Source organism: Protomyctophum parallelum, assembly GCF_964188405.1.
Source record: "Protomyctophum parallelum genome assembly, chromosome: 10".
Lineage (NCBI taxonomy): Eukaryota > Metazoa > Chordata > Actinopteri > Myctophiformes > Myctophidae > Protomyctophum > Protomyctophum parallelum.
Genome location: NC_139704.1, coordinates 43,291,615 through 43,306,439, shown reverse-complemented (window position 1 = coordinate 43,306,439; position 14,825 = coordinate 43,291,615). Strand labels below are relative to the sequence as shown.

General features: G+C 42.8%; 1 protein-coding gene across 1 annotated transcript in view; it reads left to right on the top strand.

The window, feature by feature from the left end:
• Positions 1 to 782: 782 nt before the first annotated feature.
• The window catches only part of oprm1 (opioid receptor, mu 1), a gene marked incomplete at its 3' end in the record, with an annotated part of 43,589 nt that continues 29,546 nt past the window's right edge, over positions 783 to 14,825 (top strand). The window contains exon 1 of the mRNA XM_083775047.1: positions 783 to 880. Within this exon, the coding sequence (XP_083631173.1) occupies positions 825 to 880 (56 nt within the window). The 5' untranslated portion in view covers positions 783 to 824. The remainder of the gene's footprint in view (positions 881 to 14,825) is intronic.

The following is a 14,825-nucleotide window of genomic DNA, read 5'->3' as shown; positions in this document are numbered from 1 at the left end:
AGCAGACATAATGCATTATGAATGCTATAGAAACTTTTACAACATTATCCTATACTACTACAACTATAGGCCTACATATACAAAGTGTCAAATGTTTCTCTGTTCCCCGTCCCAGTCTTTCCCAAATCCCAACCCATGGAGTGTCCCATATAGTGAGTGACATCACTGATCATGATTCATGGCATGCCATGACATGATGACATGCCACTTTAAGAAAGTAGTAAAGAATGTCTAAAAATGAGCGAATTAAGCAAGGAAGGAATGCAGAATAATGGGGGAGAGAGAGAGAGGATAAAGTGATGATGCGAATCAGAAGAAGCCTAGGAACCAAGGAAGCAAAAACGAATCTACTTTACGTCCTCCCACCTGTCTGCCCCGTAGGCTCGCGTCTCCGCGCGCATGGCTCGTCAGTGAACTGTCACAGCCTATCACACAGTGGAGCGCCAACTGGCTGGTCGGTGAACGCAGCCCATTGCCGCTGGCTGCTTCCATCTCTCTTGTACACACGGACGGACCTGCGGAGAGTAGGACGAGAAGAACTCAGTTTATTCATTCAACAGCTCGTTCCCTCTTGCCGAAGAAATATAGCCATCATGGAGACCACAGGAAACAGCTCGGGTATTAATATACACCGTCACTACCGTGGTGGCACATTCCCGAACGTGGCCACGCTTTACAACCACACTTACTGTCAGAACTTTACCGACAGCAACAACAACAGCCTCGGTGATGGGCGATGCGACCCGGACCACGCTCATTCCGGCATGCTGGACAGTGACACTACCCCCGTTGTCATTGCGATTGTCATCACCGCTCTCTACTCCATGGTGTGCGTGGTGGGGCTGGTGGGCAACGTGCTGGTCATGTATGTCATTGTCAGGTAAGAATGTGTAGCCTCTAGCCTGTGTTATATCATCATCGTCATCAAATCAAAAGCATTCGGCCTGGCGTGGCTGTAAGCTATTGTACTAATGAGCTAACTAACTGTCATCTTACAAAATGACTCGCACCTGTTGCGGTGGTTCTGATTCCATCATCCCTCGTGCACGTCCGTGGCCGTGCACCACATAATGTGATAATTGCACCGCCTATTCGCCTTTATACTAACTGGGCTTTACAATGTGACCAGCTATAGTGACCACAACTCAACTTGACATTATTGGACCCACTGGGCTGTGGCGCGTAATGCGAACATTTAGCCTCGCGCAAGTAGCTTGCGCACGATTATTGATTGATTTGCATCTTTGTTGGCGATCAGACGATGTGCTAGGGCAATATTATGTGGTCTATACTGCAGGCAGGTGTCCCACTGCGTGTATAGCCTAAGGCTAAAGCACTATAGGCTATAAGCAATATGCAATATTCACCTATTCATTCACCGAGGCCGAGGGACCAATTTAGACCTTATGTGTAACACACACACACATCATAAAAGAATATGCACTTACACTCTTCGCTTTTCTCTCTCTCTCACACACGCACGAGACCACGCGCAAGCGCGCGCGCACACACACACACACACACACACACACACACACACACACACACACACACACACACACACACACACACACAGCTAGTCCAAGGATGTTTAGCTCAGCAGCATATGTCAGATTATCCTGCAACTATAATGTTGGGTTAGTAGTATGCCTATTGCTTCCAAATGTTCATATGCTCATGCTCGTATATGCTACAGTTCTATATATGTGACAATTGTGAGTTGACAGTCCGAATTTAACACCTTGAATTGCTTCCAACACACTGTACACAGTTGTGCAACATCATTGGACAAGGCACCATATGAATCTGATCAGGGCTACTGCTCTCTAGTGTAATATCCCTGTGTGACTTGCTTCATCAGTTGTATATAGGCCACTGGTTATATGTTCTCCTGTTTGTGCCTATTTTCAATACTGTTATGAATTATTGTGTGTTGTGATTGAACACTCATCTACCTAAGCATATTGATATCCATGATACAATATGCTTACGTAGATGAGTGTTTTGCCACTGCATGAGTCAAGAAAGTACCTAAGAAGTACCACAAGTACCATGCAGCATTTCCCGTCGCCTCCAGGTGCTTACAAAATGTTTAGAGAATAATTATTATAAATAATATTAATATAGTAGTGGTCATTTATAGTGGCCACTTACCAAATCAGAAAATTGTTTAGAAATAGGTGAAATATGACTGATAAAAAAAAAGATGTGCTTGCACTGACAGACTCTGAGTGTGTATATCGCTGTTATGAGTTATGACAGAACCGTTATATTGTGATTGTGTGATGATCGAGGCAGATGAAACTCAGCTACTAGAAAAAACTGAAAAGGTGAAACAATGCAGGCGTTCTTGTCTCCCTGCACTGGCTCACCATCAATTTTAGGATCCAGTTTAAGATTCTTGTAATCACATACAGAGCTCTCCACAAGCCCAGGGCCTGCTGGTTGTTCCCCTCATAAACCTTTGCATGCACTGCCCCCTAACTGTGGAATAACCTCCCCCTGGCCTTAAAGTTTGTGCCCTCTGTTGACAAAAGATTGATAAAAGACTTGTAGTTTTGCATATGACAGTGTTGTTTACCGAATGCGAGCCGATCTGTTCTGCTCAACGCGTCGTGGATGCATGCTGCAGCTGTGCTTGTGGACTTGCAAATCGACAACAATACAGCCACTTTTTGTCAGCAGGTAGAACGCACTGGCGTAAAGCTACAGTACCAACACTTGCAGTTTGTGCTAAATACCCTTCAATAGAACCAGTAAGACACCTGAGGACGAGAAGCGACCTCGAGGTTGCGTGCACACATCCGCCTGAGTGACAGCAGACTGCTGGGTGAGCGCTGGCGCTTTGGCATGGGGTGGTCAGATCAACATATGGAATTAATTCTGTACTGGCCATATGGAGTGTGTCTTTAGTGTACAGGGTTTGATGTGGTCAGATCAACATATGGAATGTCAGAACAGGTCTGCTCCATATAAACATACATTTGGAGATCTAAGTGGGGGCAGTGGGGGCAGTGTGTTGAGTGTACAGGGTTTGATGAGGGCCCTGTTAGGGCCGGGCCATACATTTTCGGGCCTAATAAGACGTGACCATGTTGGACATTCCCGTATATGGGCTTAATATCCCTGGTGATGTCATAGTGATGTCACAAGACATGGGCACAATATATGGGGTCTTTCCCCATTTATGGGGATGATGATGTCTTGGTGATGTCACGAGACCTGGGCAGAATATATGGGGGCTTCCCCATGTATGGGGATTTTGAGTGACGAAAAACGCACAATTCCATAGTTAACTGCGACCTTTGGTCGCAATTACATTAATTTAATCAATGTTCGGTTATTCCACCTCAGCACTCCAATTGAATCTGCCAACCATCTCCAGAGGATATAATGAACCTCTCTTCGGTTCCGTTCTCGAGTAAAGACTAGGTAGGAAAACAATGTTTTAAGCCTTGATAAATGGTTAATGGTAAATGGTGAATCTTGCAGATGGGGATGCAGTGCAGGTACTCATGTATTGCATGCTCAGGCAAGCTGTATTGGCCATGCTTGACCCTGTTTGCTACAATGTACCGTGTGTCTGTGATAATTACAGACAGGCATGACTGGTATATTGATTGAGGAAAATTCTGCACAGTGCACAGCTTGAAAGTATCGAACAGAATCAGAACGTGGACAGACAATAAAAACAGACAAAAACACTAATGGACCACTGGTATCCCTGGTGGAAGGTTTGCCTCTTTCTCTTATGCACAATGCCAGACAGCAAGAAAGCTTTCCAGAAAAAAGCCACATGTTTGACGAAAAGGGTCCAGCATCTTGTTCCAAATGTCTCTGGCGGAAGCTTAGTCATACTATATTGATGACAGAGAGAGAGAAAGAGAGAGAGATAGAGTACCCTCTCTAAATTAAAGCAGTGTGAAAAAGAGATTGACATGGGTACAGTAGGAGAGTAGGATATAAGCAAAGAAAGAGATTGATAAGGGGTGATAGAGAGTGAGAGAACGAACAAGAATGAGAATACATGTAAAAGGGAGGAGGAGAATGGATAAAGGTACAGTCGGACAGGAGGGAGAATTAATAGGATTCATGTTTTGGCCCAAGACCATAGATTTAAGTAATGAAAGAGTGAAGATTGCACTTGATTTAACGCATTTGTTGCTTTAAAAAGAGGACATGCCTGGCAGAAAGAGAACACACACACACACGCACGCACGCGCGCGCACACACACACACACACACACACACACACACACACACACACACACACACACACACACACACACACACACACACACACACACACACACACACACACACCCTGCATGAAGAAGCTGGTTCTATTATGTTGAAGTACAAGACAATCAGGCAATACATTTTAGTTTCAAGTGAGAACAAATTGTCTCAAGAGAAAAAGACCATCCTCTACAGAGACCCAACAATTCCCCCATGAGGAACTACTTGAGGATAGTGTCAAGGAAAATCTTTTGAGCTTCCCTTTAACGGGAAGAAACACTGAGGCAGAACCTGGCTCAAGTCAGTCTGAGTAGGCGACCATCTGCCTCGAGCAGTTGGGTTGGAAGAAAGAGACAGAGATAAAGTGAGAGAGAGAGAATAGCTATTAATAACACACTCATCCCTCCTTGGCACACCACAACCAGTTGGGTTGAAAGAAAGAGAGAGAGAGAGAGAGAGAGAGAGAGAGAGTATCTATTAACAACACACTCATCCCTCCTTGGCACCCCACAAAACAACTTCGCCTGTCATTTTTCCAGACAGCCAGTATCAGGCTCCACAGTCCTTATATGGTCATATTGAGGCCGATATATCGGTGGCCGATATGTCCGTCGGACACTAGTTGTTAGACCATTGACAGACCCTGCTTGTATCCCTCTGTGCACTCATTGTTGATAGATTGATCATAAATGCATTCATTCCCAGTGCAGATATCTAGTGCTAGAAAGCTTATTGTTTTTAAGTTTTTTGTTTGATTCTTGACTCTATTTCATTTTTACTGCCGTTGCTGCTGTGACACCCGACTTTCCCTCTAGCGATCAATAAAGGTTTATCTTATAATATTATTGTACTTTATAGGTATGGCATCCCTAATACCTATCTTTAGTCACAATAAGCCTTGTATGACCACAATAATTGACAGTCAAGATTAAGGCACCGGAATCAATAGTACTTTAAACTCAACCAAAATAAATAAATACATTATGTATGACTACCGGTATATCATAATACCCAACCCTACATTATAAAATCTTAAGTCTCAAAATTGTGTGGCCATTTGTGCCCATTTTTTCAGAGCTAAATTAACACTGAAGATTTATTTGTGTGTATACCCTCTTCTAATTACAGGCCCAGCACCAGTGCCACTATAGGAAATTAAGTAACATCCGTAAGGAAGCTGGTGTAAGGAGTTTGCAATTGCATATGAATGCAGTGTGAGCCCATGGCTGATATCCTCAACCAATCCCTTCAGGAAGGCATTGTCCCCACTTAATGGAAATCAGCTGGTACCCCTACCCAAAACTAAAACCTAAAAACATCAGCTAAATACTCCCCATTTCACCCACTTTTCTGCTTGGTAAGGTACATTTTATCTCCCAGTCGGCCCATAAGACACTGCCTCAAACTGACAGTCAGCTGTTTAGGTACCCTCAGGGCCAGTAGACCACTCATTTTCTCATTGACCTGACAATTGACAAATGAACTCTATAGGCAATGTCATGCTGCACCAGCTTTATGGCATCATTTCATTTTTACCGTTTTGGAACTTTTGGACTCTGGTCTGGTCACCATTGTTGACAGCATTGACAGAATTGTAAGAGTATTCATTTAAAGCTCATGGACCATTTCTATATTACAAAGTTAATATGTTGCACCACCTTTGGTGGTTTCTGCTCCCAAGGTTGCTTGTGATGGGTGAGCTTGTATCATTGTATCTTGGTTCTTCTGTATTTTGAATTAGTTTTAGTTTTTTAACTAAAAGTGATGATGCAGTGCTAAAGATAATTCTTACCTATTAAGGGTGAGTGATAGCAGCCAAGCGAATGAGCCTGGCTAGCTGTAGCAATCAGTGAACCACCACATGGTCATTGATTACAAGGCTGTCTGACACTACGGGCTCCATCTCGCACCATGGAGCCCTATTTCCTTCATTTAGGGATTTAGTATTGTGTAAGAGGCGTTCCCCTGTAAAAAAATGCTATCTTGTACCACCACCTAAATCCTTAAAACACCTCCGCTAACCAATTACATTATGCATAGGTGTGGTTTGGGCGTTACGCAACTTAAACCAATCAGTATGCCAGGTGCCATTGCCTTTACACTATCCATAATCCATTATGCCCTGGATCTTGCCTTATGAAAGAGCAATGCATGCTTCCTTGGAATACATTTATATTAGATACAGAGGGTTGTTTTGTGTGTCCAGTATGACTAACTGCCATCCACTCCGCGACCAACACAGCCAAGTTGTCCGATGGGCTTTGACATGCAGGGTCAGTTCAACATATGGAGTGAATTCTGTACTGGCCATATATGGAGCGTGTCTTGAGTGTACAGGGTTTGATGAGGTCAGCAACATATGGAATATCAGAACAGGAAGGACGGGTGGGGAGGATCAACATATGGAATGTCAGAATAGGTCAGCTCCATATATGGAGATCTAAGGGTTTGAGGTTTGAGGTCAGATGTAGAGTTTCTAGCCGGCTCAGATCTAGGTGATGATCCAGTCTTATTGCGAACGCAGTGAGCCACTTAGTATGACAGCAAGGGCTGAATGTCTGTGTGTCACGCTGTTACACCACCCGCCCGCCACCAGAGGGCGCAGCTAGACAGCAAGGGCTGACGCAGCTAGACAGCAAGGGCTGAATGTCTGTGTGTCCCGCTGTTACACCACCCGCCGCTGCTTAACAACGACACTGTCTGTAACTTGCTCGCTGTTACACCACCCGCCGCTGCTTAACAACGACACTGTCTGTAACTTGCTGTACTAGGCCCAACATAAAAATAATACTGTCACAACGACACTGTCTGTAACTAGGCTATGTGTACTAGTGTGTGCATATGGGCTAACGTTAGCTAAGCAGTCACAGTCCTGTTTACTGCTGCTCAACAACGACACACCAGAGGGCGCAGCTAGACAGCAAGGGCTGAATGTCTGTGTGTCCCGCTGTTACACCACCCGCCGCTGCTTAACAACGACACTGAATGTCTGTGTGTCCCGCTGTTACACCACCCGCCGCTGCTTAACAACTAATTTCACAGTACCACACACTTCTCACTAATTCGTAATTTATTCTAATTGTTATTGCAATTTACGATCTGCGTTCGCTTCCCGCGTTCTCGCGTCTTACTTGTCCATGTATGGTTAGATGGACTGACAACCGGAGATCTAAGGGTCTCCATGATGTCACGATATGTCATGAGGTCAGATCCATATATGGAGATCTAAGTGTCTCCATGTCATTAGATGTCACAACAAGGCGTGATACCATATATGGAGACGTAGGTGACTACCTAACTTTACGGACGGGAGATGCAGGTTTTCATAGTATCAAGATCACAGTGTTTATTCACCAGAATATTCTGCCTGCATCACTCTGTCAGCTCAGTTATAAGGCTGAGTGTACCAATCTAGCTGCTGACCACAGTCGATATTTCCTTGTAAAGGGAATGGTCTTGCACTCTGTGTCGCCTGCTTTGCAGTCTTAACCATGAATGCAATTTGGGTTCATTATAAATGGAGACAGAGGAGGGTGAGAAATGCTTAATTCCCCCCCATTGTCTGGATAATGATAGCATTACTGTAACGCCATAAACCTATCTCTCTCTCTCTCTCTCTCTCTCTCTCTCTCTCTCTCTCTCTCTCTCTCTCTCTCTCTCTCTCTCTCTCTCTCTCTCTCTCTCTCAAAAAGTTCAGTTGTTGCACACACTTCTCACATAAAATCTCAAAGCATCAACCTACAACACACAAATAGTCAAATCTCTAAACATTCAGGTCTGGTGAGAAATTTTCAATCAGGACTGCAGCATAAATGGGACTTGAGAGCCTGTCTGTTTTGTTTGGTGAACAATGGAGAACCTTGAAGAAATCGACAACCAGACAAGGGGAGGGGTTACCCCTCTGGTTTGCAGTAAAAAAAGAAAAGAAAATAAACTTTGGCTGCATATTTGTGTGCTGTTTTATGTTTGACTGTTTGTCTTGTCTTGTTTTGAATTGGCAGTGGAACTCATTGAGGAGGGAGAGCCTTTCATGTGTATTTTCCTGTAAAAATAGAAACAATTGGACAGCATGTATCCGAGAGAGAGAAAGGTGTGTGTGTGTGTGTGTGTGTGTGTGTGTGTGTGTGTGTGTGTGTGTGTGTGTGTGTGTGTGTGTGTGTGTGTGTGTGTGTGTGTGTGTGTGTGTGTGTGTGTGTGTGTGTGTGTGTGTGTGTGTGTGTGTGTGTGTGTTGTTGGGCTATTCCATGCTTTAAAAACAAGAGGAAATCAATTCTGTATTTCACTGGTAATTGTCTGTCCTGATGACATTTTGACAGTGTGCGTGTGTCTGACAGTGTGAGTGTGTCTTACTGACGGGACCTCTTTTCAAAGATTTATTTTTGCATTTCACTGGTAACAAATGCCAAAACCATCTGTAAACAACAAATCAATCGAGAGGTGATAAAAGCAAAACTGTTTCAAGGTCCTTATCATTCAACTTTAATGTGGCTATGGTTCTAAACTGATGAAAAAATAACTGCCCTTCACAACACTATACAGACTTGTTTATTAAAAAACATGCGCACACACACACACGTATACACACATGCACTGAACTACGTCCATGACAATTCCAATGTCAGTTATCTCAGGCAGCATTTATTGTAGTTAAGCATCTTGTAAAACAGAGGAATCTGTCGCATGCTCTCTCTCTCCCTCTCTCTCTGTCTCTGTTTTTGCCCAACCCCCTTACATCCCAGAGCTTGTTTCTCTCACGCTCCATCCAACCATCTCACTGCGTATTTGAATTGGTGAGGGAGATTACACCCCATATCGCAAAGTCCATCACGTGTGTGTTTGCATGCGTGCATGTGTGGGTAATGAGCTGGCCTGAGCTCCTTAACACTGTTAAACACTGGTTACCCGAGTAATTACATCACAGTTTGACACCAGGGTCTGACATTAGTGTTTCAAGGACTAACCTGAAGCTATTTGAGGACACAATAAAAGGTTAGAACAGACAATATGTAGGAAAGCAGAAAGAAAGAAAGGAAGCTTAGGTGCCAATTAACTGCCATGTTGTACCCATGCATGGCTGCTGCTGAATTTGGCCTTCTGATACTGTGCTACAGAGAACGTCAAAAATTATACTTTTATCTTGTTTTCAATCCCCTCAGTTATCCACCAATTCAACAACAATTTTGGAAGTTATATACATCGAATGAGAAGATGAGACGCCATGAGTGTGAGAGTCCAGTGAACTGCAATAACAGTGAGTCAGCTGTGTATACATCTTTCTGGAATAGCACACCAAGTTCCCATTACTCACGGCAGCAGCAGCATCCAAACTCCTGTCTTGGATTGATAAACTCCTCATCTATTTTATTATTCGGACAAAATGTTAAATGTTAAAAAGACACAAAGAATTCAGCAGTGTCAAGACCTGTGTAGCACAGAGACCAAGAAAACTTTAAATGGTAATTGCTCATGTATTTTGCTAGTATAGAGGGTGCACATGCATAAAGTGAATGGCAAATCGACTCAATCGAGTGGCAAAGTGAGAGGAAAAGTTAGTTTAACATTGTTTAAAGTTGTTTAATGCAATCAGATAAGACTTTTCTGTTTGGATGTATGGGCTGTCAAAGCCAGAAAGTATTCTTTTTACACTCCGTAGGCTTTCCTGCATAACTTCCGGGTTGGATGATGATGTCACGCCGCGCGCATACCCTCTATTGCCAAAAGCATATGTTTTGTAAGCTACAATTAGGCGTTCCACATTGTTGTTGCATAGAAGCACCTTTCTTAACAAGGTTACAAAGTGCTGTACAATGAACACAATAAAATCAATCAAATTAAAACAAGACAGTGTAATAATGCAAGGAAAAATAGAGTACAACTAGAACTGCACTCTATCGAGTGCATACTTGCTTGTTGCACACTAGTAGGCCATAAATGGCCTACTAGTGCGCAAGCAGAGCGTGCAAGTACTTTCGACCGCTACAAACTGTCAAATCTCAGTAATGACTACTTGTGCCTGATACGGCAGTGGTGCCAGATTACATACATGTATACATAGGAGCATTACCTTTAATCCTCCAAACACTAAAACATATCGTCATTACGTCACCATCGAAAACCAATTACACTCTGGCATTGGGTCCTTTAATCCACATCTTTTTTACGTCATCATTGAGAGCTAGTTATACATATACTATGTATATGTAATTTGTAAGTTGATTAGCGGTATACTGTGGTTACTTTGCACCGTCCCAGCCGTCCTGCCACTTTTGATGTGTATGCACCGTCCCAGCAAATTGTGCCTGATACGGCAGTGGTGCCAGATTACATACATGTATAAGGAGCATTACCTTTAATCCTCCCAACACTAAAACATATCGTCATTACGTCACCATCAAAAACCACTACACTCTGGCATTGGGTCATTTAATCCACATATTTTTTATGTCATCATTGAGAGCTAGTTAAACATATACACACCATGTAATCTGGCACCACTGCCGTATCAGGCACAATTTGCTGGGACGGTGCATACGCATCAAAAGTGGCGGGACGGCTGGGACGGTGCATAGTCCCGGGCGAAACTAGTACTTGCGCGCTCTGCTTGCGCAAGTAACAAGCAATAAAACAAAGAAGATGTTGTTATCATTGCTGTATAGTAAGGCAGGGGTTCTCAACCTGCCAATAGTCAATCAATGAGACAAATTTGACGATCGTTAACAAGCAATCAACACACTGCAAGTGTGAACAACCCGGTCAAATCTCCCTCAGAGAGAGAGAGAAAGATTCTATTCAGCGTCACAACAATGGTGATTTGACACCCCTAGGGAGGGTTCATCTTTTTTATTTTATCACATTTATTTTTTTCCATATAGAGGGTAATGGCATTTCTTACCAGGTTACATACATTTCCTCCAGGGGTACACTTTTTAAAAATCAACCTGTCCCTAAGACACTCTTGATGAGGGTCCAGACAAAGGGACCAAAACGTCTGTCAATTTGAATAAAAACTAATGCTGCTGAGCAGTGTGCAGTTTCTGCATTCAAGGCGATACACGTACAGTATGGTTGTCACACTAAAGGCTGCACATTAGTAACCGAAAAACACCATGTTTTAGTTATTTACAAAACAAATCTAATAGGATACATTTAATTTGGTCTGAAATTGGGTTTTTTGTTACTCACTTTGCTTTGACAAATATGATTTCTTTAGGGTTTTCTTTCTGTTTTTTCTTGCTGCTAAAGCTTTCAACTTTTCAATGTTTGTAAAAACATTGGTAAAAACCAATGTCTGCTCTTGCCTAGATAATGGAACAATACAGAAGAGAAGATGGGGGAGTACAAGAACAAAGATTTATATTTTGTTTTCCTCATAAACTTGAATACATGATTGCAGACATTCTTTCCATCTGTTGATTTAGCCTCCTTTCACTCTTTGCAGGACTTGGCATTTAACTGCTGAATGCTTCTTTGTTGAAGCTGACAAATTGCTCGCACTTATGTGACTTCACATTGTCATTGTCATTGTACAATGACAATGACAATGTGAAGCCTGCTCAAATGCTGCCTCATATTCTGTTATTGTCATTTTAAAAGTACATTTTTAGTGACAAAGTAAGCTGTAATCGGGTTGCAGTTTTCCCCCTCCTTTGTTGTATTCATTTGGCTGTCAACTATTGTTGTCAACAGGTGCGACTTGTAGAGGCTTGATCTTGAGATGGGCATGCTGTTAATAAATTCTGGTGACTCATACTGCCCTATACTATATAGCCTACATGAGGAGGACCCGTTTAGTTTTTTTGATTACTTTTTTAATTTATTTAATTGAAACTCCACTCCACCAGGCCGAAGGCATGGGGAGAGAGTATGTTGAATGTGTTTTGTAAAACAAATTCTTTTGACATTACTCCTCCAGATTCTGTCCAAAAATCCTGTTACTGTACACTGTATCTCTATAGGCATGTGGATCTGTCTGATATTTCATATTCCATCCTAATTGGCTAACATTGGCTTTCAAAGTTTCAGGATTGGCCTGTTTTGAACAAAAAGCCTCAAATCATGAACACAGCATGCAAGTTACGTGAAATCTTTCACAGACTTTCCTACTAGCCTGAGGAATATATCCGACCCTTTTCACATTGGCCTGTTATAGCGCCACCAACAGGTGGATTTTTGCAAAACACATTTCTGTAACAAAATGCCGGAATGTCGCCCTTTTCACATTGGCCTATTATATAGCGCCACCAGGAGGCCACAACCTGACCTGGTGGAGACCTGTGCCCCGAGGGGCACTTTTTCTAGTTCTAACCTATAATGTTTTCAGATACATATTTAGCGTGCTGATTACATTTAAAATGAGTAATAGGCCCTACACACTGGATGTCATTACGTCAATGAGATTAAAAATTGAGTAGTTTTGTAATCAAAACCAGCTGTGTTTGGAGGAACGTGCAGCAATGGGAATAAAAGAGGTGAATGAAATCAAGATTCTTTCGTGCCTCGACACGTCATCACGCAGCACGTTTTCATTCAAAGGAAGTAATTACAACAATTGCATTTTTACTTTTGATATAAAAAATACACACAAATCTGTAATAATAAAACATAATAATCTTAAAAACAGTCCGGGGTGCTCACAAAAGTCTAAGTAAATGACAAAATGACCAGTTTTCTTTTTTTTTAAGTGAGATATAACCCCAACCCTTTAACTGAAGGGTTTTTATGGAATTAATGCATGAAACATTTTCATAGAAAACATTCTTGGAACTTCTTGTGTCAGGTCGGCTATGCCTCTTCTAGAAGGTGGCAAGGTGCGTTTATTTGTGATAGAGCAGCAGTCAGCGACACCCTTGTTTATGGCTGCCCATCGATTTCGATGATGACGTTGCTCCAAGCATGGGTTATTGAGGGGGGTTTACGATGGGCCATTGCATCTGCATATGCAGGCCAATGCGCAAGCCGCATGGTTTGCCCATAGACTGTAAAAAAGATATGGACAAAGCGTTCTCCGGGTCTGATATGGACGTAAGATGAAGCCTGTCAGTCCTTGAATTGTAAATCGCCATCTTTCTAGATCCGTTTGGGCCCAGCTGGCCAATGGCTGGCCCAGACAACGAGGCGGGACTTCCCCCCTTCTTCTTCGTTGGTTTTTATTTTGACTCGAACAGGGGGTGGCTCCCGATCATAGACTGTAACGGTAGCCACGCCCCTCAGAACATACGCAACTTTATGGTCATTTTTTTAAATAAATGGGACCATCATTTTCCAAAAAGAATATTATGACATGAGAAATGAGACTTTAAACTAGTGACTGGAAGCAGAAAGTATTCATGACCATGTTTATTAAGGTAATACAGTCTAGGTGAAGTTGGGCCCAAATACATGGTCCTCTATGGAGCTATGGGGTTTTTTGGGCCCAATGACAGCGCCACAACAGGCCATTATATGAACTTTCAGGAAGTCCCGATTTCCTTAGTGGCTTCACAAAATATCTGTCTGACTGCCCCCCTGGGTTTGCCACATGTGGGGCAGATGACGTCCACACATGAGAGGGGGGCCCCTGCAGCACAGTGCACGCGCGCACACACACACACACACACACACACACACACACACACACACACACACATAAATCACAAACACGATTCTTCCATTCCTAATACAGTGCGTACTGCAAGCTAGTTAATAAACCTTGCTATTATCCTTCTTCAGTAGCACAACCAAGGGTTCACATTTGGTTTGTAAAGCTGAATTTGGCATTTAGCTTTCCTTTCCCACAAGAATATATTGTTGATAACCCATTAATCATATTTTCTTTTTCCTTTTTTGGGGTAAAAACATAAAAAATAGCAAGACATGGTACACTGGGTACATAAAATGCAATGCATTGTGAGCTTGTTTTTTCTTTTTCTTTCTATTGATAGTTATTACTGTAGTGAAGACAGACAAAGGGAGAGAAGGGGATGCAGCAAAGGTCGTCATGAATGGGACTCGAACATACCTGTCAGGCCAGGGCCTATATCTGACATGCATGCGCCTGGACCACTTAGCCAACGAGCACCCCCATTGTGAGCTTGTTAACCCTATTTCTTGTTGATAAAGTATCTAAGGCTTACCGGTAGGTTACCACACTGAAATATTGACAGAGCTGTAGGGCCGAGGGCACCAGGAGAAGCACTGCGAACAGTGTTACTAAGCAACAAGCCTCTGAAACGCTTTAGCCTGCACGTATCCTTGGGTTTCTCTCTTTATATCTGTGTGCTTATATTTCTGGAGGTACTTGAGAGCTATAGCTCTGGAATCCAGAAAGAGGCGCTTGTTCAGCGTTTGTTTGTTTTTTCACTTTGTGTAATGAGAAAAGAGAAAATCTGCCGAACGTAGCGAATTAGTCTGTATTCCCGGCTGCTTGAGAGCCACTGGCAGAGGAGATGGACAGAACAAAGGTGATTGTGATTGGTATACCGTACATGCATGATTGTGAACATAAATCCCATTGTTCCCATTGAGGTAGCCTGACCTAAGCAGAGACATTTCTGGCCTAGATGGGAGGGTCGCGTCTCAGAAAAGCGCGCACCCTGATTGGATCTCAT